The sequence below is a fragment of the Eptatretus burgeri genome, chromosome 2, assembly GCF_056783735.1.
Source record: "Eptatretus burgeri isolate ZD-2024b chromosome 2, Ebu_testis_v1, whole genome shotgun sequence".
Classification (NCBI taxonomy): Eukaryota; Metazoa; Chordata; class Myxini; order Myxiniformes; family Myxinidae; genus Eptatretus; species Eptatretus burgeri.
The window spans coordinates 17333366-17354072 of NC_140962.1; the positions used below are offsets into that span (position 1 = coordinate 17333366).

Below are 20707 nucleotides of genomic sequence, written 5' to 3' on the forward strand. Positions count from 1 at the left end.
CTTTTTGAAATGTCCTGCTATATATCGTTTTAGCCCCATCACTCAATGATGAAGAATCACTTAAAAAATTATAATCAGATCTGGATCCAGATTTGGATCTTCAACAAAGTTGAATCAATTCTACCTTGTCACATACCCGACATGCCCACCAAGTTTCGTCCGAATCTGTCAAACTTTTTGAGATATCTTGCTATATGTCGTTTTTGGGCTTATCGCCCATTGGTGAAGAATCACTTTCAAAATATCTCGGACCTGGATCCGGATATTCACCAAAATCTAATCATTTCGTCCTTGTCATATACCCAAGCTCTCCACAAAATTGTCCAAATCCTTCCACAACTTTTGAGATATTTTGTTCACGAACAAACAAAGAGACAGACAGACAGACTGACAGACAGAGGTAAAAACATAACCTCCATCCAACCTTCGGTGGCGGAGGTAAAGAGGATATTCTCGTCAGAAAGTTTGTTGATTTCCATGAATATTCTTTTTATATAAAATACTGTGTACAAATGTAATATCAAGTAAGCAAAAAAAAACAAACCACATGATACAATTTCACCAAATCATACAGATACTTTGGCAAAAGCTCAGTGGTGTAATCTGACTGACAATGTATTTTATTAGACTATGCAACATGAATTTTGGTGTTCAGAAAACATTTAACTATCAGGATGCCAAAGTAATTTCATATTATGTATTGTGGGAACTTCCAATATTAAACACCAACAAAGGAATTGTCTCATGTCTCTCATGCAGATCTCATGTCTCCGTTCCCCACTGTTTTGTCCTTCCTTCTCCCACCCCTCTTGTCTCCTGCTTCCCTTGTTGTATGGTGTGTGTGTGTGTGTGTGTGTGTGTGTGTGTGTGTGTGTGTGTGTGTGTGTGTGTGTGTGTGTGTGTGTGTGTGTGTGTGTGTGTGTGTGTGTGTGTGTGTGTCAGCTCTCATATGAGCCTCGACATTGTATAAAAAAATAAAGAAAGAAATAAACCACAAGTTATGATACATATTTCTCCAACCACTTATGAGTACATGTATATGTAAATATTGGTAAATATGTCATGTACCTGCTGAATCAAAAGCCTAAATATCAATGGTAAATGTAGAAAACGGCAATTTGTTAACAGCCATCACTGCCCTCCATTTGTAAAAGCATGGTTTCCCACCAGCAATACCCCCTCCCTCCGGCAGCGGTCAGTGGTTAAACCACTTGCACGATTCCACGTGTACAGGGGGGGGGGGAATCACAATTAGTCATCCCACACTCACATGAGGGGGTAGATGGAGCAGGCGAGATTTATTTAATACGCGGGTACCCCCAAACACAAATGAAAAAATTGGGAGGTCGGCCACGCCGTTTGAATCCACAAGGAACGGGCATACAGATCCACAGACATTGCCTCATTTCAGTTAGATACACGATGGCTGCCAAAGCGCACGGGATGGCAGCTTAATGGGATTTCTCTGTGCAAATGCCAAGTGATCAATACAATCACATGGAGTTCACTGGCAAAACGACAAAAGTGTGAGGCCCGAGTATTTTCCAAGTGAATGTCAAAACGTTCAAAATCCCCAAATTTGGAACAGAATTTAAAATTACACGGAATTTGCTCGTTTTGACAACTCGACACGACCAACAAACTTACCGGAACTCATGGGCATCTGTTGTGCATCAAGCAATTGTGCATATTGTGCGGAACAGATGGGACATCAATGACTTCTTCCAATTTGTGAGCTTCCGGTCTTCCCACCCTCACAAAGAGTTTAAAGGGCTTAATTCCAAATATGCTCGACGCATGCCCATGCCCTTCCCACTCGACTTCCATCGACAAAGAAAAATGCAAATCAAAAGTTCGAGCAAACAGTGCGGTGGAGCGGTTATACATCTACAGCACAGCCGGGTGAAAATGACACTTGGGAAAATGAACCACCTCACCACAGAACAGAGGAAAAATGAAAAAATATATTAATTAATTTGTCATTATGTTGCATTTTCTTGAGAGTTTTAACGCTTGTGCCATAAATTATAGATAGTGGTGTACATGATTTACACAATGTCAAAACCAGGTCACAAGGTTGATTGAAAATAAGTCAATAAATGATTTGTTTGTAAGTCAATATGTAAGTCAATATGAAAATAAGTCAATAAATATAAGATTGTCCTGCATAATATTTAGTATACCGGTGCAGTTTCAATCTCCATGTGGCACCCACTTAATAAATAGCAAAGCCAAGCAATGTTCCTCAAAGAACTACTGCTTCATCAAGACCAAACTACACTTACAGATCATCTATTTATGATGTACATAGAAAGGGGAGAGGAAAGGAGTATGTGGGAGGTGTGAAGAGAAATTGAGGAATGGCGGTAATTGAATTATCCACTCCAATATGCTAGGTTGACAGTTCGATTCAGACCCTGGCCTAGTCGTATGAAAAACAAAATAGTCGTGCCCCCACTTCCTCACATGGCGCTCAGCATTCAGATGACAGAGCAGAGATAAACTGTGTGGGTTGGCATCCAATTGGGGTAGTTGGGGCAGAGATCTCTCTTGAATTGCCTTGCTGGATTGAATTGCCAACACAGGAGAAAAAAATGACATCACACAACACAATTGCCATGAATTGCCAACACAGGAGAAAAAAATGACATCACACAATGGCATCGCCTGCATGTGGAGTCCTCCGTGAAGTTAGGTCACCAGGTGTTTGATGTTTATTTGGGGGGGAAAAAAAGTCAGGTGCAGTGTTCAATGTCTCAGTCTGCATGCATGCACTTGCGTGTACGGGCATGCGATTTGTGTGACAAGACCCTGTAAATGAAATAAATAATTAAATAAATAAATATAGGGAGGGTATAGTTGGGAGGGGGTAGGATTAAAGGGAAGAAAGCAGAGAAGGGGCATAGAGTGCTGCATAAGGGGGGTGAGGGGAAGGGGAAGGAGGGTTAATTTCACCATACTTTTATTGGCAATAAATAGATATCACTTTACAAAATCCAACACAAAACTCATTACAAATATTCATCACCATGATGGCAAATGTCATCAAAACAAACAAAAAAAATTAGAAAAATTTGGAAACCTGTAAAGGGAAGATGCCTCGTGTGCTTCTATGGGGACAAGTCGAGCAAAGATGTCTGGCCCAGTAACATTTGGGTCTGTTGGTTGGAAGGGTAGTGGCTTTACAAGGGGAGCACCTGCGATGAAAAAGGGAAAAAAAAATCCATTGGAAATATTTTCTTGGAAATGTCCAATAAACAATAATCAGCACTTATATTTTTACATCATTATATATTTTTAACAAACATTTTGCTCATGGTTTAATTAAATATCTGATTTTAATAAATATATTCAGTGATATGGCTGCTTAGATAACCTGCAGAGGCTGATACAATTGCAGATACAAAGACAATTTCATGGTTGAAGAAATTGGTAAATAAATTAATTGAAAAACTGAATTTTTAAGCAATGTTGGAAGTGGACTTTTGCCTTCAGCTTCCACCAATGTATACTACCCGAGGAGGCGACAGGCAGCCCGTCACCTTTGATGGATGGCAGTGAATCCGCAGGGGGTACAGTTTCATGGTAGATAAAATCATTGTCTTTCTTCGCAGAGTTGTATCTGCAGGAAAAAAATAAATAAAAGTATTGAGAATTGAATGCTGACAAAATAACAAAAAGTTTAATTATTTGTGTATAATTTGAAGCATTAATTAAAATGCTTTTATTTTTGGCAAATAGAATTTTTCAACATTGTTAAAAACAACAATGTGTAATTGATAAACAAGATACACCACATCCCTCACCAATACCGATGAGAAGAAACATGACCATTTTATCTCTCGATTATCCATTACAAGAAAACATGGAACTTTAACTTGCTCTAGATGGCAATCATCAATTCTATTTTCTAGAAACTTCTGTCATGGAAAGTAATATTCCATGGAAATCTGAGATTGCTCAGTGTGGTTCAAATAAAGACAACATTGGGAATGATACAATGCAGAGCCTTGACAGGGTATACAGATTGCATAAGAAGTGAGAATGAACAATCTACTTTAAAGTAGATTGTTCATTCTCACTTTAATGAAACGATGTGCGAAATTGTCAAATTAATGATTTTTTAAACAGTCGGAACTGTTGCTAAGAGCAATTTTGCAGTTTAAATTTTGAAATTTGGCACTGCTGAAGATATTTTAGAGCTTATCGCATTTTTGTTGTAATTAAGTTAAAGGCACAAATACCACCTGCAGAATTGTGAGGGGGAGAGGGCTTGGGAGGAGGTGAGCACGAGGGGAGGGGAAGGGAAGGGAAGGCAGAGCCATAGAATATAGCTTTATTTTAATTACAATTAAAATGTGCTTTTATTTAAGAAACAACTTTAATTAATGAAGTGCCTCTATTTCCACCTCAGATAGTTCCAATTCTATGATAGTGAATACACAGGGGTGACAATCGCAGTACGAGTCTCATCCCTCAAGGGAAACCCATGTTATAATCTCTCTTAAAATTGTATGTGCTGTTTGAATGTACCCCATTTCGTTCAATCATGTACTAATGTCAGCAGATGGGACATCCAGTTTTACATCAATCCGAAGGACGACAAACACTGTTGAATCGGCCTGCCTATAAAACTGTAGGAGGTCAACTCCTCCCCTCCCCCCTCCAGGGATGGGAAGGGGTGGGGTGGGAGTCTGGAGGAAGATGTGGGTTGGAGGTGGGAGGAGGTGGGACCGAGCGTAGCCTGGCATCGCCAGGTACATTTGCGAGTCGATGAAAATAATTTGGACTTGGTTTTCACCTAAAGGATAACACCAAGGAAAAAACATTTCAAACAGTGTCCAAGGCTCTTGGAAGGTTTAAAGAGCAAAAAATAAAAGCAGTGATTCAAAACAAACAATACTAACCAAAATGTTTTTTTTTCTAATCATTCAATGTCCATTGGATTTGATTGAAATTACCTTCCACCCACCACGTCCATAGCAAATTGCAGAGCTTCCTGGAAGGCATCTGGCTGGCCCTAAGAGAAAGATGATGTGACAAGTTGGTTTATATAAGGGACCCTCCTCAAATCTGTCCAATATAAAAGGAATCTGCTGACACAGCAACGTTTTTTGTTTTTTAAACACGTCATCCTTACCTTGGCCACTTTCACAGCCTCGTTCAGCTTTTCCAGAGCAGCATGGTGATGTGCAACCTAAAGAATAGCATTTTGAGTTGGATTTCTTTAAAAGCTTTTAACATCTCAACCCCTTCAAAATTAAACCTTTCCTTCGGTCTCAATAATGTAGAGGCATATTCACCAAAACCCCACTTCTTAATGAACTTTAACCTCAATAGGAATAAAATACTTGTTGCATTAACAAACACAGTAAACCATTGCCTTGTTGTCCTCAATGGAGGTTCAAATGTTTGATGACTGCAATATATTTATATTATTACTTTTCTTGCATGCAGGTATTGAATCTTAAGAAAGAGACAGAACAGCAGGTGGGAAAATCAAAACAAAAGACTAGGCAGATAAAGGAGGACTCTGGGAAGATTTGGGGTTAACATATACTGGCAGCAAGTTGCCACCTTACATAAATAGAGGGAGGTACACGTGGTGGACCTATTGCCAACCTAAAAGACTTCTCCCAGCAGGGAAGACATGGGATGCAGATGATCGCTCAGAACAGCAACGCAGATCATTGCATCAACCCTACCTTCTAATGGAATGAGTGGACCCAGGTCATGACAGGAAAACACACCACACACTGTTATGGAACCACAAGAACCTTTTACTCTTGGAACCAGGCGCTCGGAGCTGTCGCCACACGTACACACATCCATTCGTCGAGAACGACTCGTATCACATTCCTCCATTGCTTGGCAGTTCATTGCATATGCTCCTTGCACCACTGGATCCGCAAACAGGCTTTGCCAGGTGTTATAAGCGGTTTGTGCATGGCAACGTGCTCATGTTATCCCACCCTGTGAAGTTCACTCCTGATGATATAGGATTCTTACGACCCACGCTTAACTCCGCACACAGTTTGTCCACCATTGATCTACAGTTTCACCTAGCAATCTAGACCAATGCCCATGCTTACAACACCTGGCTTATTATTATGAATGAGTATTGGCCAATTATGAGACATGTGCTTCTGTCCATTGTTGCTCTTCACCGAGGAAGTCTTTCTTCTTTTCCTCAGGACGACATCACCTTTGAGACAGTTCCTAACAAGCAAGTTGGCAATTTCCACAGCCTTTGTCACTGAAGTGCTTGCCAAATGCGCATGAACAATTACAACGCATTCAAAGTCACTGAGGTCTCCTCTTGTGGTCATGCTGTCTCTTTATACCAGACTCGAGTGCAGCCTGATTATTCATACACGATGAGGGCACTGCCGGGAAGAGATTTGCATATTCCACACGCCTGTCATGTACGTATGGCAGCACCATACTTGGCACATAGTCTGCAGGCTCATGTACCCTGGTGTTTCTATTTATTTTTGTCCAGTATTTGTACAGGGTACACAAACAAAGGGTGGTTATTTTGCAGGTAGAAAAAAACCCAATAATAATAACAAAAAAAAAATACTTTCTGGTCTTGTGCCTCCTCCGTGCTTTGTGAAACAGCCAGAATCCAGGATCACTGCTCACCTATACTCATTTATTCCTCTTTTTTTGTTTTTGGAACCAACTTCCACATATTCTTCAATCACATTCGTCCAAGTCTTCAAGACAGCTGTTCACTGCTATCTCAAATTATCTCCCATCTCAAATTATCCCCCATCCAAAATCATCTTTTCTACACCCATTAAACTACCCCCAACCCCCTCCCAAATTTTTGCTGCCTCTCTATCCATCTTGTCCACCCTTTGTGTTCTCCCATTCCCCTCATCGTTACCGGCATCCCTTGTTTGGACGTGTCCGTCTATCTTCTCCTTCCACCCTGCTGTTGGCGTTTCCCCCCTTCTCTTTCTGTTGTGTCCTGATCCGTTATTTGTTCTAGCTCTTCCACAAGCCTTGACTAAGTTTCCAAAAATATAATTTGTGCAGAAAATGGTCATTTTCTTGAAATATCTTTCCTTTTTCTTCAAGCTCGTCAAGCTGTTTGAACATCTACAGAGGACATTTGTGACAAGAACAACATTATCCAGTAAGACGACCTGCAGTGTGCCAACATTTAGACCGTCATGACCTGCAAATATCGCTTGTCTCAACGTGATTGAGAACTGCTGGAACATTGTCGAGAGAACAATTGTGAAATTAAGCAACAACCTATGAACGACGAATGAGCTTTTAACCCAATTGATGTGGCATGGATGGAAGAAAGTACAGTCAAATACATGTGTAGAAAACCCAAGCCAGCCCTGGGACAAGCCAATTGTAAAAGGGGTTCCAAGCAAACACAACTGTGACAAATTAGTGTTAGTTGTGAAACACACTCTTGTTTTTGCAACCCAAATTCTGTTTCAAGGTATCTTATTATTCCATTCAATAAATTATGGTGAATGCTGATGCTTGGAGTCTTGTTTTAGTGCAGTGAATACTTTATGATGCACGAGCTGAAGTACCCGGGAATACCCGGGAAATTTGCCCTATTTTCCTCACGCCAGTTAGACTGAGGCATTAGTTGTATGGAGAAAATTGGGAAGGCTTCTTTTATTCCTCAGATTTATGGAAGGAAGGCTTTATGCTGCCGTAATCCTCAGAGAGGTCATAGTTGAACGCGGCCTTGAGCCACTCAATGTTTCTAGCAGCAGTGGCAACTGTCGATGTCCTGCCAAAACACAGACCTAGAAAGCTGGAACGCAAGTTTTGTGCTTCTCTCGCCCATCGGTGTGACGCTCTATTTACAGTTAGGCGACTGTCTCTGTCTGTCTGTCTGTCTGTCTGTCTGTCTGTCTGTCTGTCTGTCTGTCTGTCTGTCTGTCTGTCTCTCTGCAGCTGACTCCGCTTGCCTGGCTCTTTCATGAGCAGATCTATCAGCAGTTAGCTGTTGCCTTGCACGTGCAGTTCGAGAATTCAAATAACAGGAGGAGAATGTGTATGTTTAAAAAGTCAACGAATACGAACATTTTGTATTTCAAAAAACTCGAGCGTTTTTAACCATGAAGCCTTTTGTTACGATTAATATGCCTGCGCACTATTCGAAAACCATTTTTTTTTTTTTTTTAGAAATATATTTTTTCATTTTTATGGAAAGCCACTTAGCGCATCCTGGAGCTGAATGTTAGGTCTATATGTGTGTAAAGTTTCATCAAGATCGGTTCACTGATCTAGGAGCTTATTGGTTACAATCAAACAGACAGACAGACAGAAGGACTGCCATTTATATAGTAGATGAGCAGATACATCAGCAGGAAGACGACTCTCTCTCTCTGCAGCAGACTCCGCTTGCCTGGCTCTTTCATGAGCAGATCGATCAGCAGTTCGCTGTTGCTGTGCACGTACAGTTCGAGAATTCAAATAACAGGAGGAGAATGTGTATGTTTAAAAAGTCAACGAATACGAATATTTTGTATTTCAAAAAACCCGAGCGTTTTTAACCATGAAGCCTTTTGTTATGATTAATACGCCAACGCACTATTCGAAAGCCATTTTTATATATATATATATATATATATATATATATATATATATATATATATATATATTTTTTTTTTTTCATTTTTATGGAGAGCCACTTTGCACATCCTGGAGCTGAATGTTAGTTCTTTATATGTGTAAAGTTTCAACAAGATCGGTTCACTGGTCTAGGAGCTGTTTCGTCACAAAGAAGACAGACAGACAAAGACAGAAGGACTGCTATTTATATAGTAGGTAAAGGTAGAGGGTACATTTTTCTCATCAAATCAGTGAAAATTTTTGTCATGGTTTTGGATTGTACATCAACTGCCAAAAAAAAATAAAATAAAATAAAACACAAAAGGCACGTGTCATCATAAATAATCTTATTCAAAGTGGAGGAAAAGCAGGGAGATGCAATATGTATATACTAGCGATACCCATACACATGCACGGGATAGCAGTACAACATAGCTGGTAGCAGACGACAGACCGTACATGGGGAATGACAAAAATACACATTGTGAAAAATGCAAGTGGTACTATGGAACGCCAAGACTTCCCAAACATTGTCGGTATGTCCGCTAAGTGCCACAGCAGTTTCATAGGGATCGTGTGACGGCGAGCCGAGTTTTTAGTGTGCAAGCTTGGTATTATAATAGAGATATATAGATATACACATAGGCGAACCCCCGCTTTAGCAGGGAAAATGGCCTTTAAATGCCTGTTGTCGTTGTGTGTACAATGTGTATATATATATATATATATATATATATATATATATATATATATATATATATATATATATATATATATATATATATATATATATATATATATATATATATATATATATATATATATTGTTATGGTTCTAGGAACCGTATGCATACAAACATACAGTTGTCCCGAAGTCAGTTATTCCTTTAAGTATATGTGTATAAAGATCCCGACCTTGTGTGTAGTGGGAGACACTGGGGTGCATTGCGGTTTTTTTAGTTAGATTAATAAATCATTATATCCCATCCACGACGACCCACGGTACCCTCTGCCTGCTCGCACCTTCATCTCGCTCGCTACTCTTGCATGGGCTGAACAAGCGCGTGTTCACCTACTCGCCTAACCGGCGACTCGCTTTCCGAGGCAGAATCTTTGTGTGGTACCTTTTTGGTGAGTCCGGACACGCGGAGTGAGCGGGCTTCCCGGTATGGCCAAAATCCCGCCCAGAAAGGGCGGCCCCATGGAAGCCCTGTCCAATCAGGGTGAATAGTGATGTCGGCTTCACCAAGGCCCCTCCCGCTGAGGGCGATCTATAAATTACGACACCATTCGTTCAGAGTGGTCTGGTGAGCTGGAAAGTGAATGTCTTGAGAGTGAGCTGGAAAGTGTCGTCTTGAGCGGAACGTTGGAGTGAGACAGTTCGTTGGCTGATAGCGAAAGAAAGGAGGAAGGTCGTGGAATGGTTGCGCTCTTTGGGGGTCGTTCGTTTCGAGTGCGAGAGAGCTGGGAAGACCTCGACCGGTTCTCTTGTAGGGTCTTGTCTGCAGCCCTGATCCCCACCTCTGACTCCGCTCAACTCGACCTGGGCTCCTTCGCAGACACTGTCTCCACGCACGGCCATGGACTGAGCCGCACGACCATTGACAGGTGCCGCACCAAGGAGCATCCCTTTCCTCCAACGTTCAGGTACCCGAAAGAACTGCGATCTCAGCTGACCTCCCTCTCTGGCTGCAAAAGGTCCTTGGCCATACATCTGGGTTTATTTTCGTCTGAGTGTACATCTGAGTGTGTGGCGCCATCTTGAAATAGAATTGCACAAGTGTTTTTATTTGATCATTGTAAATCTTGCCTGTATTATTCTCGTGACAAGTCTGCTCTGTGAGTGGGGCAACTTAGCATTACAATTGTGCATTTTGTGAGGAAAGCACCAAATTTGGCTAACATATTATGGCTAACTAGTAGCCTAACATATTATGAACAGATTTGGATATTGGGCCATCTCAAATTCAGCCGCTGATGGCTGTGGCAGCCATTTTCCACTGCCATCAAAAATTTGAGATGGCCCAATATCCAAATCAGTTCATAATATGATAGGCTACTAGTGTGCCAAATTTGGTGCTTTCCTCACAAAATGCACAATTGTTATGCTATATTTAGCTAAGTTGACCCACTATGTGTCTTCATTTGTAAGTTGCTGTAAATTGTCACACTACGCTTCTTTATTTCCCCTGCATAACACACCCAATAAACCCGTTTCCTGTGACACATATTTTTCCTCGCTTTATTGTAAATAAATTATTGTCGAAATGTTCCCAGTTCGTTTTTGTCTTTTCCATCATTGGTCCAGCATGGTTCGGATCTAAGTTTAGCCGGGTCTTTATCCCCGATAATCTGTTCATTCCAGCCGGTACGTCCTTGGTAGTTCCGCTCAGCTGCATCCGATCCGGAGTTGGTAGTTGGTAGAGTGATCCGGTTCGGGCAAGGCGTACCGAGGGCGTGGTTCCCCGGTAGATGACACCGTGTGGTTAATTAGGTAAATTGGTTTGAGACAAAAAGACCCGACGCTATGCGGTGGAGGTATTGGCGTCCATGGTCGGTTTAGCGACCTGCCGCATCACGGAATTATCCATGAGCGATGGCCTACAATTCCGGGAGTCTGGTGGGAGATGACGTAACTTCCCCTATATAGCGGTCATTCTCACCACCGGACCCTGGCACGCAAAAATATATACACACACACATACATATATATATATATATATATATATATATATATATATATATATATATATATATATATATATATATATATATATATATATATATATATATATATATATATATATATATATATATACATATATATATACATATATACACTACTCAGCTCACACTTGCCTCAATACATTTCTACCAAAAACTACAAAAGTGTTTATCTCCGACATTTATCGACTGGGCCTTTGCTTTTGTTGGCGTCAATCTGCCAAGCAGGCCGCAGCAACGGCTTTATCTATCATAGATTACGTCTCGGCGATGCTCCCATTGTCCGTGCACAATTTGAATGGGGAACACTCCAGCACCCGATGAAATGTGCCCTGTCCTGATGTAAAGACAACATTGCAAGAGAATGCCGAATGACAACGCAGAATAAATTCACAGCAGTGGACTCCAGCGATAAGTCCTCACTTTTCCTCAGCTTAAAAACAAGGAATGAAACTTACACTTTCTCCATACTTTGATTGCTGCTCATCTGCTTGCTTCCCCATGTAATACTGCGAACAGCAAACAAGCACAGAAGATAAAATAAAATAATTATTTCATTTAAAAAAAAAAAAAATTCATTTGAATGACAACAACAACAATCTTCAATCACACCTAGCTCAAGGATTTTCTTCAGCTCCATGTTCCTGGTACCTGCAATCCTATAACAGGAAGGCACCCCTTCATTTTTCAGCTCATGTCAAACAAACGGTCAAGTGCCAAGTTAAACAAAAGAGGTGATGGAGGATCCCCGTTTTACCCCGATGTTACCATTATTACCTCCACCACTGAAGGTGAAGGAGGTTTCATTTTCACCCCTTTCTGTCTGTCTGTCTGTCTGTGTACAGGACATGTCAAAAAGTTGTGGACGGATTATTTGGTGTGCGACAAGAATGAACTGATTAGATTTTGGTGAAGATCCGGATCCGGATCCGCCGACAAGAATTTTTAAAGCGATTCTTCACCATTGAGAGATAGGGCCAAAAACGACGTATGGCATGATATTTAAAAAATGTATTGGGCCCGTCATGTTCTCGTGCAGCAAGCATTGCGTGGTGGAGGTATGCATTCTACAGAGTGCCCTTCTATTTTTTTCCCCTTGTTTTGCCAACGTAGTCGTGACCCTGACGAAGGTGCTGGCGATTTAGATGGATGATCATTCGGTATACATTGAGCGAAGGACAGTATGAATGTACGAGTGCAAAACAGTGTTGAAGGCTTTGTAAATATCGTTGGAGGAAGAAAATCTTTGAGCTAGGTGGGTCAGAAGCTTGCGATTGATGAAAAACCACCACTCTCACCTTTGAGCACCTCCCAAGAGCCAGCGGCAAATCAAAATAGAAAATGCAGACTATTCTCATTCATAATGTTGTTTGCATCATTGCTACCATTTCCTTCTCATTGCACCTTGGAACCAACATGAACACAAGTGTTCCAAAGCAAATACTAAAAAATAAAAAAAAAAACACCACCACCAATAACAACCCTCAATCTCATGTGCACTCTAACAAAAGTAGTAATTCCATCAGATCTTGTAATTCATATTTTTGTAAGGAATGTTGAAAGATACCATAATCGAGTGTATCAAACTTTCAAATAAAAAAGTGATATCAGATCAAAATTATATTGATGACAACATCGACAGAATGTACGTGAGATTGCATACATGTTGAGGCATGCCACCATCACCATGACAACCAAATGTCCCGATTGGTCAAATTCGTGGACCAAGGACACTCATGTCATCATATTCTCCCTCCCAGTGGTCTCTACCTAATGAGTTACTCTCCCACAAACTGGTAAAAACTCAAGGTGCACTCAGCAAACTGGTTTACAATTAATTTACAACAATGGTGAAAGTAGAACTGGAATAAGAATAAGCACTTCTACACAGTCAGTACCAATGGCCGAGATGTACGCACACTCACCTCTGAGCTGTCTTGCCTGGGTTTGAATCCCAACCCAAATTAACTGTCATCCCAGTGTTTCATCAATGTGTGTGACATCCCTCGGAGGGATGTTAAACTGGGCATCCCGTCTGCTGGCAATAGTCGGTAGATGTTAAAGATTCCACGGTGCACGGTGTTCTTCGCGAAGATCAGGCGAGCTATCGCAGAGCACCACAGCCAAATTCCAAATTCCTGCCCTAACCTTAGTCAAACGTCAGGCCTGGCCAGCCGGTTTGTGAATAACTTGGGCCTACCCCACAAGAACATGGAAATAATTATGGCCATTAAAGAAGAAGATAGAGTCGATACTAAAGCAAGGGCACAAAGCATAAATCTGACAAGAGAAGCAACAGAGGATGAACATAAAGCAAGCACTTAACACAGTCATAAGAAGGAAAGGAAGGAGAAAGGGGAAAAGCAAAAAAAACCCAAAAACACTGTGCACACAATGCTCACTCACAAAGCATGCTCTACCTATACACAACCAAAATAACCCATGAAGCAGTGGCAGAAAACCGATGCCAACCAGACAGTGGATGAGCACAAAAAAGCTTGCATAACTGCTCACGTACATTCATAAAATACTAGATCATGCCAGTTATGATCTAGCAAGGAGCAGAACCACAACGATGATGGAGTGGCTATCTCCTGCCACAAGAAATTCCATGCTTTGGCACGAAGCCGGAAATGAGCTGTGGATCTGATATAAAAATGGCTGCATGCCAGAGCCTTCATCCAGGCTTGAAGTAGTTTGTGGACAACAGATCACAGATCTTTGCCTGAGGTTGTCTGCTTTTTCTTCTTCGTTTCAAATTGGTTGAATAGAGAATGGAGCAAATTATTGGTTGGCTCTACTTGAATTTCTGCACAATGGATAACACCAATCACCTCCATTTAGTTATAAAAGCGCACGGACACACGCACATTCTAAAACTCCATTTTCCATCAACAAACAACGGCAAATGGGGGGAAAAAAAGGAAAAAAGCAACCAAGTCCATTTTTGGTCTCCCTGCTTATGATGCACATTACTGAAATGCATTTTGTCCAATTTCCACATCATGCAAGCTCAACTCGGTTGGCATCCAAACCAGTTTGTTTCTTTACTTTATTTTTAATTTATATAATTACTTTTTCACCTTCATTGAACATTCACAAATGTTGGTGCTCTTTTATTCCCATTATCAAATGTCACATTTTTATTTTTCCCATTGGATCACATTGTGACAGCAAAATTTTTTTTTTTAAATAAACGATTCTTAATCGGTCAACAAAATGTTATTTCACATCACAAAATGTGTTCAGAAAGTGTAACAATCAGCAAACACCGGAACACAAGCAATACTCCTCAAACCCACTGCACACTCATCACAAATGTTTGTACACTCATCTCAAGCTGCTACTGTGGCTGGTCAAGCAATGAAACATGCAGAGATCACAAAAAACAACAAATTGTGATAAAATTTTAAAATATAAAAATTCAGTATATCCACAAATCAAGAAAACAAACAAACAATCAAACAGCTGTAATCCATTCACTTAAAATATTTTAAAAATTTAAAAAAAATTTAAAGCAAGAACATTTCAACAGCAATAAATCGAAGTTTCTGCAGTGAAAGGAGGAATGTGGCCACGTACCTGCGCAATCGAGCTGAAGAAGAGCGTCTTAAACCGTAAATGCTTCCGCCACTCACGTTGGAACCGTCCCAATGCAGAATCACCGCCCTCAAGTGAACGACATGCATTGCTATAATAGTCAGATACCTGCAAAAAATTTTTTTTTTTTTAAAGTTACAAATACAACCAAATTAAAAGAAAATGTAATTACGAGGCAAGTGTTCAGATCGGATGATCAAACAAGCAGGTTTACATTTTTAGTGTTTCCATCTGTCTGAGCATTTGGCCCATGATGTTGTAAACACAGCATTAAATTTGACTATGACTTGATTTGTCTATCATTTAAGAGTTCCACCTTTTCAAAAAAAAAAAAATTCAACAACGATTGACAGTTTATTTTGGTACCTCAAAGTACCATGCAATGCACATCATACAAGGTCAATCAACCATTCATATCAAGTGCTTTTCCTTGAGAAGTAAAATCTCATAACACTTCACCTGAAGAAGTGGTTAAAAAAAAAGGCAACTGTAAAAAGGATGGAAGTTGAACAGATTTAATAACTGTAAATCTTCTTCTTCTTCATTCGTATACGGCACAAAGCTGCAGGACGGCAGTATCATTGGCTAAGGGCGCGGCTGTGCTGCTGATGCTATGGAGCAAGGAATCCCTCTGTAGGTTAGAGTCGGGATTTAGAATTGGTCCATGGTGCCGGCGATAGCCTACCTACTCTTGCGAAGGACACCATGGGATCATTAACATCCACCAACAAATGCCGGCAGATGGCATGCCGGTTTAACATCCATCTGAGAGACGGTACACACATTGATGAATCACCCTGCTTGTGAAACACCGAAATGACAGGTTATAGCTGGGATGAGAATCAAACCCAGGCAAGACAGCTTCGAGGCGAGTGTACGTACCTCAAGATCATCCTGTCAGCCCCAACCGTAAGTGATGAGATTATGTGAATTTAAAAAAGGCAGAGATAGTTATGCAGTTGAGAAGCATCTGAACAATGCTCGATTGGCACAAGTGTTTGTCCTCGAGTTAAGAACTACCGGCAGATTCCCATTGTTAGGATGAAACTTTCTTGCAAGGTGTGATTACGTAAGAAATGGTGCCAGAAACAATTATATTTTGCTTTAAAGGACATTAGGATTATTCAAAAATCTATTTGTTTGTGCACAGGAAACCAGTGAAGTGTTTTGATTGGAGTGAGATGATAAAGCTACGAGTCGGCACCAGGACCCTGGCTTTCATATTCTGAATAACTTGAAAGTGCTTGGAAGACCAGCTTGAAAAAAAACCATAAAAACAGGAAAAGCATTCACTTATTTTTTTTATTATTTATTGAGCACTTTCAATCATTCGCTTTGCTAATCTGTAATCATAAACAAAATTTTCACTTTAAATGGCTGTTTGGGATATCAATAATCTTAAATTTTCTTTCCGATTCAATCACCTGTGCGAAGTGAAGCTGGTATGACAATGGCTACATGCAGAAGACAAGTACATTGTTGTGGTTTTTTTAGGGGGGAAAGAAAGAGGAGAGTAGAAACTACAATTGCTCACACACCTGCGCACTGATGCGAGCAATTAAAAAGCTCTTGCGATTGTCCAGCATCGACTTTTCCAGTAGACACTCCTGTGCTTGGCCCTGCACAGTAAACGGTGACAAACAAAGCTTGTGATGACATTTGTCCAAACCTAAACACCTTGTTTGTCAAAGTGTTATTCAAAATAAAGTCAGAATAAAACGAGAAATCATCTCAAAATGGAAGAACCCTCTTTGTCCGCTTTTTACTCAAACTAAACTTGACGAAAACAACGGGTTAGAAAACAAATTGAACAATTTATTCATATGTGTTATCCATATTCTCATAATAAAGGCGACTTGAAAATCTGAAGACAAAAGCTTAAATGGTAAATAAGTTATGGCCTGGACATAAACACACACTGAAGCTCAAATGGTAAATAAATAAACACGACAGCGATTAAAAAAATAAAGCACTGGCCGTCACGCGAACACAGTGGCGGACGGGCTAAGATCTACTTCTACTTCCTGTGACTTTTCCCTTTGACATTTTGACCCAATTATTAATTAATATTCTCCATATTCTCATAATAAGGGTTTGTAGAAAATTTGATGGAAAATGCTCAAATGGTTTAAAAATATATATTATAATTTTAAAAAAGACGAACACAAGCGATTTCAAAACCGAGTCTCCCGTTGCGTGGGGGACGTGCTAATGACACACAAGCTCCATAAGTTCAAATTCAGGCAAAGATAAAAAAAAACCTTCAATGTCCTCCTTAACGATAGATGAATGTCCTCTTTTAACGATACAACACCAAACAATCCCTTTCCCTCTCAAACAGAACAAGTTTCAAACTACATCCAGTCCTGTTCGTCACTTTTAAAGGCGATTAGGTTACAAAAATCCCATGCCTCAATGCACGAGTTACAAAAGTTGGAGAAGAATTTTGCGTCTAGCAAGCTCCCCATTCCATTTAATTGGCTTACCAAACACCGTGCAATGCCCCTCTATCTCAACAATCCAATAAAAAAAAATTCCTTTTCAAAAGCCTCTAAGCATGCAATGACTCCTTCCATACAAATTATTATAAAAGTATTTAGTGGAAGTTCTCACCAGCATGAGATTGGCATGCAGGGAAAGGGTGCTTGCTGCCATGTCATTACTGTATCCTGGTCCAAGCTGTTCCAGCAGGAATGTGAAAGCACCAGCGGCACACTGGAAATGTGTACACGACACCTTCATACCCTGCAGAAGATATTAAACAAATAATTATTCAAGAACGTGTGAACAACAAAGCGACACGAAAAAGTCAAGTGTTGCTGAAAAATTGCTACTTGGACTTGTTAATTTCATGGAAACCCAAAGCGAATACATTCCACATGGTTGTAAAGATAAATATTTTAATTTCTTTATATATGATGTTTTTTTTGTCAAGGAATTGAAGTACCCTAACATGGGGGATAAAAAACAACTTCATGCTCACAAGAATGCAAAGCCTTTCCCTCACTGATGATGCACCAAAATTAAAAAAAAATAAAATAAAATAAATAAATAAAAACTTTAAAATGGGGAATTTGAGTCGTGATGTCAAACAAGAAAAAAAAAATGATTAAAAAGCGAGAGATAAAAATCACCGATGAGGTTTACATGGTATTTAATCAAGATGCCACAGTGAGGAAATAAAGGCAATGTAAACACTTGAGGTGAAAAATGCACATGGTCACATGACCGGGGTCACGATGGCCCACAAGGTGGAGAAAAAGCAAAGGCACAGCGATGCCACACCATTGACGACAGAGCTGATATGGACAGTTCCATTTGCCAAATAAATCAGGCTAAACAAATACATGGACACCAGATCACAGTACAATGGCCAATTCCAAAAAACACGTCGTCTTACTATAATTCACCGTCTGTCTGTCTGTCTGTCTGTTCCCAGGTACCGCAAAAACGGCTGAACTGATCGCAACCATTTTTTGGTGTGTAATCCTGGGACCCCTTGGAGTAAAATAGGCATAAATATAATAACACGACCCCCTTGACGGCTCCCGTAGGGAGCGGGTGCTTGTAGTTCTTCTAATGTTAATTTCCACATCAAAACCCAAAGGGAATATCAAAATATCCAAGCCTTAACATTCCTAACTAAAGCACAATACTTGTGGATAAGTATAATGCTTACATATGGAAGTTGAAGAACAAGGCTTTGTGCGATTGGTTCCATTGTTTGGTCCCACCAACATCCCCCCCCTCCCCCCACCCCACCCCAAACCACTATTTCACTCTGATGAAAGGCGAACAATCCAAGCATCAGTTGCACCATTTCCCACAGCAGTAAATGTGCAAATCAACTTCCAGTTGAAAAAAAATTATTAATTGCAGGCTGAGAAATGGCAACTGATGTCAGTGTTTGTGTGCTGTGTGGTAATTGTCTTCGGTCAATAGCACTGGGAATGAGGGAATGAGGAAATAAGAGGTGCAATCAAACTCTGGTTGGAAGGCAAGGGAACGTAAAGAGATCCAGTGACACCTGAGCCCATGCTATTGAATAGCAAAGACTAGGCATTTGATCAAGGATGAAACATGATGCAGCATCTGTTGGTCTGCAGACACCATGGCATATCCGTGAGCTTATATATATATATATTTTTATTCATGGTTTTCACAACCACTCGTGGCTGGAAGATAGGAGCATAATCATTGGTCAAAGGTAATCAAAAAGATGGTGTTACCTTCGATACTCCTGCAACTAGGGGGACAGTTGTCGCTTGCCCTCAGTTTATCTTTGAACGAGGGAGCTCTTGACAGTCAATTCAGATGACCAAGCGATGGCCACAATACATCTCCGAGGAGTGAAAAATCCTCATTATTTTTCCTCCCTCTCCTAAAACTAGAAGCCAACTATGCCTTCTTGTGTCAACAGCTCAACACCTCTGTCAATATTCGTTTTCAATTCTGATCTGGCTGGTTTGGAGCTTCACAGATCTTCCACCACGAGCAGCACTCTGGCACATGCTACAGCCACGTCTGTCCGGCCAAAGCCACTCTGCTCTGGCATTCGTCCCTGTAAGTTTTCCGCTGTCGCGAGTCAACGAGCGAGTTTACTGCAGATGCTTTCTGGACATCAGCAGAAATAGCGAATATTGTAAAATAGGTACTAGCTGCATCTCCACTTGAACAGCACATGTTCACTGCCATTCCTGCGGGGTACTCTCATTGACAAATCATCATTATTTTTCTTCCCTCTCCTAAAACTCAAAGCCAACTATGCCTTTTTGTCACTACCTGCCACTACATTCATCCAAAACCATGCCTTAATTCTCAATCAATTTAACGTCGAACTTAAACAAGCGAAAAAGACTCATCTCAATTGAATCAACCGAATACAGTGAACTGACATAATAAAAAAAAAATAAGTAAACAAAAACATTCCAAAGCAATCAAACTCCAAGAGCAATTTCTACGGCAAGCAAAATATCAGAGGATAAGATAAATAATAGAACTCTGCCATTCACAGATAATCTGAACAAGATGTTATCCTTCACATTTCATGACGTGATATTATCCTTCACAAGCCAAGGCGCTCGAACAAGTTGTGTTGGGAGGGCCATCATCAAGCAAAAGAGTCAAATACAAAATGTAACATGAGCAATATTAATCACTGCTCGAGTTTGTCTCCAGCGGCTCATGTTCTACACCGAGATAGAGGAGTGAAATGCAATGTATGGGAAGTGATGCAATGCCAATTCACCTCCTCTGTGGCCCTGCTGTCAATCGCTCCCAACAGGGAATGTAGAGCTCCTGGATACAATAAAGGAGACAACAATCAAACAAAGCAGTTTAGTGCAGATGGTGTCGACACTTGCCGTAATAATGCACTTAGTCACCATGGAAATTACATTGAACCAGTCATTTAATTTGTTACATACATTTCTGATTAAGCTGCCTGCATGACCAACCATCACAAATGCAAATACACAAGAGCATTGAAAAATGTACGGCCTCGCCAAGATATATAGATTACAGATCTGATAACCAGTGGGGACTCACTCGATGAAATGACACAGCATTGTTGTAATAGCTTTTTGGGAGGCTTGTTCCTGGAGGAACACAAGCCATCCAATAAAATTACCACTTCCTCATATACTTTCTGTCGAAGTGGTCATTCCACAGAACAAGTGATCCAACGCACGAGGCAGGTGCGTGCTCTTATGATACGAGAGACATTTATGAAATCGGTACGAGGCAAATGGAACAAATCTTTGGGAGAAGGGACAGGCAGAAAGTAGGT

The 20707-nt window shown here is 40.5% G+C and overlaps 1 protein-coding gene across 4 annotated transcripts in view; it reads right to left on the reverse strand.

The window, feature by feature from the left end:
* PTPN23 (protein tyrosine phosphatase non-receptor type 23) overlaps window positions 1-20707 on the reverse strand; it is a 111791-nt gene that overhangs the window by 70664 nt on the left and 20420 nt on the right. For all 4 annotated transcript variants that reach the window (XR_015053298.1, XR_015053299.1, XM_085864130.1 and 1 more), the window contains exons 5-13: window positions 20168-20217; window positions 17533-17664; window positions 16458-16538; window positions 14902-15027; window positions 11778-11828; window positions 5141-5197; window positions 4962-5020; window positions 3543-3622; window positions 3083-3197 (exon numbers count right to left, since the gene is read on the reverse strand). Coding sequence is in view for 2 of the 4 variants with exons in the window: in XM_085864130.1 (XP_085720256.1) it covers window positions 3083-3197; window positions 3543-3622; window positions 4962-5020; window positions 5141-5197; window positions 11778-11828; window positions 14902-15027; window positions 16458-16538; window positions 17533-17664; window positions 20168-20217 (751 nt within the window). In the remaining 2 variants the exon portion in view is untranslated. The remainder of the gene's footprint in view (window positions 1-3082; window positions 3198-3542; window positions 3623-4961; window positions 5021-5140; window positions 5198-11777; window positions 11829-14901; window positions 15028-16457; window positions 16539-17532; window positions 17665-20167; window positions 20218-20707) is intronic.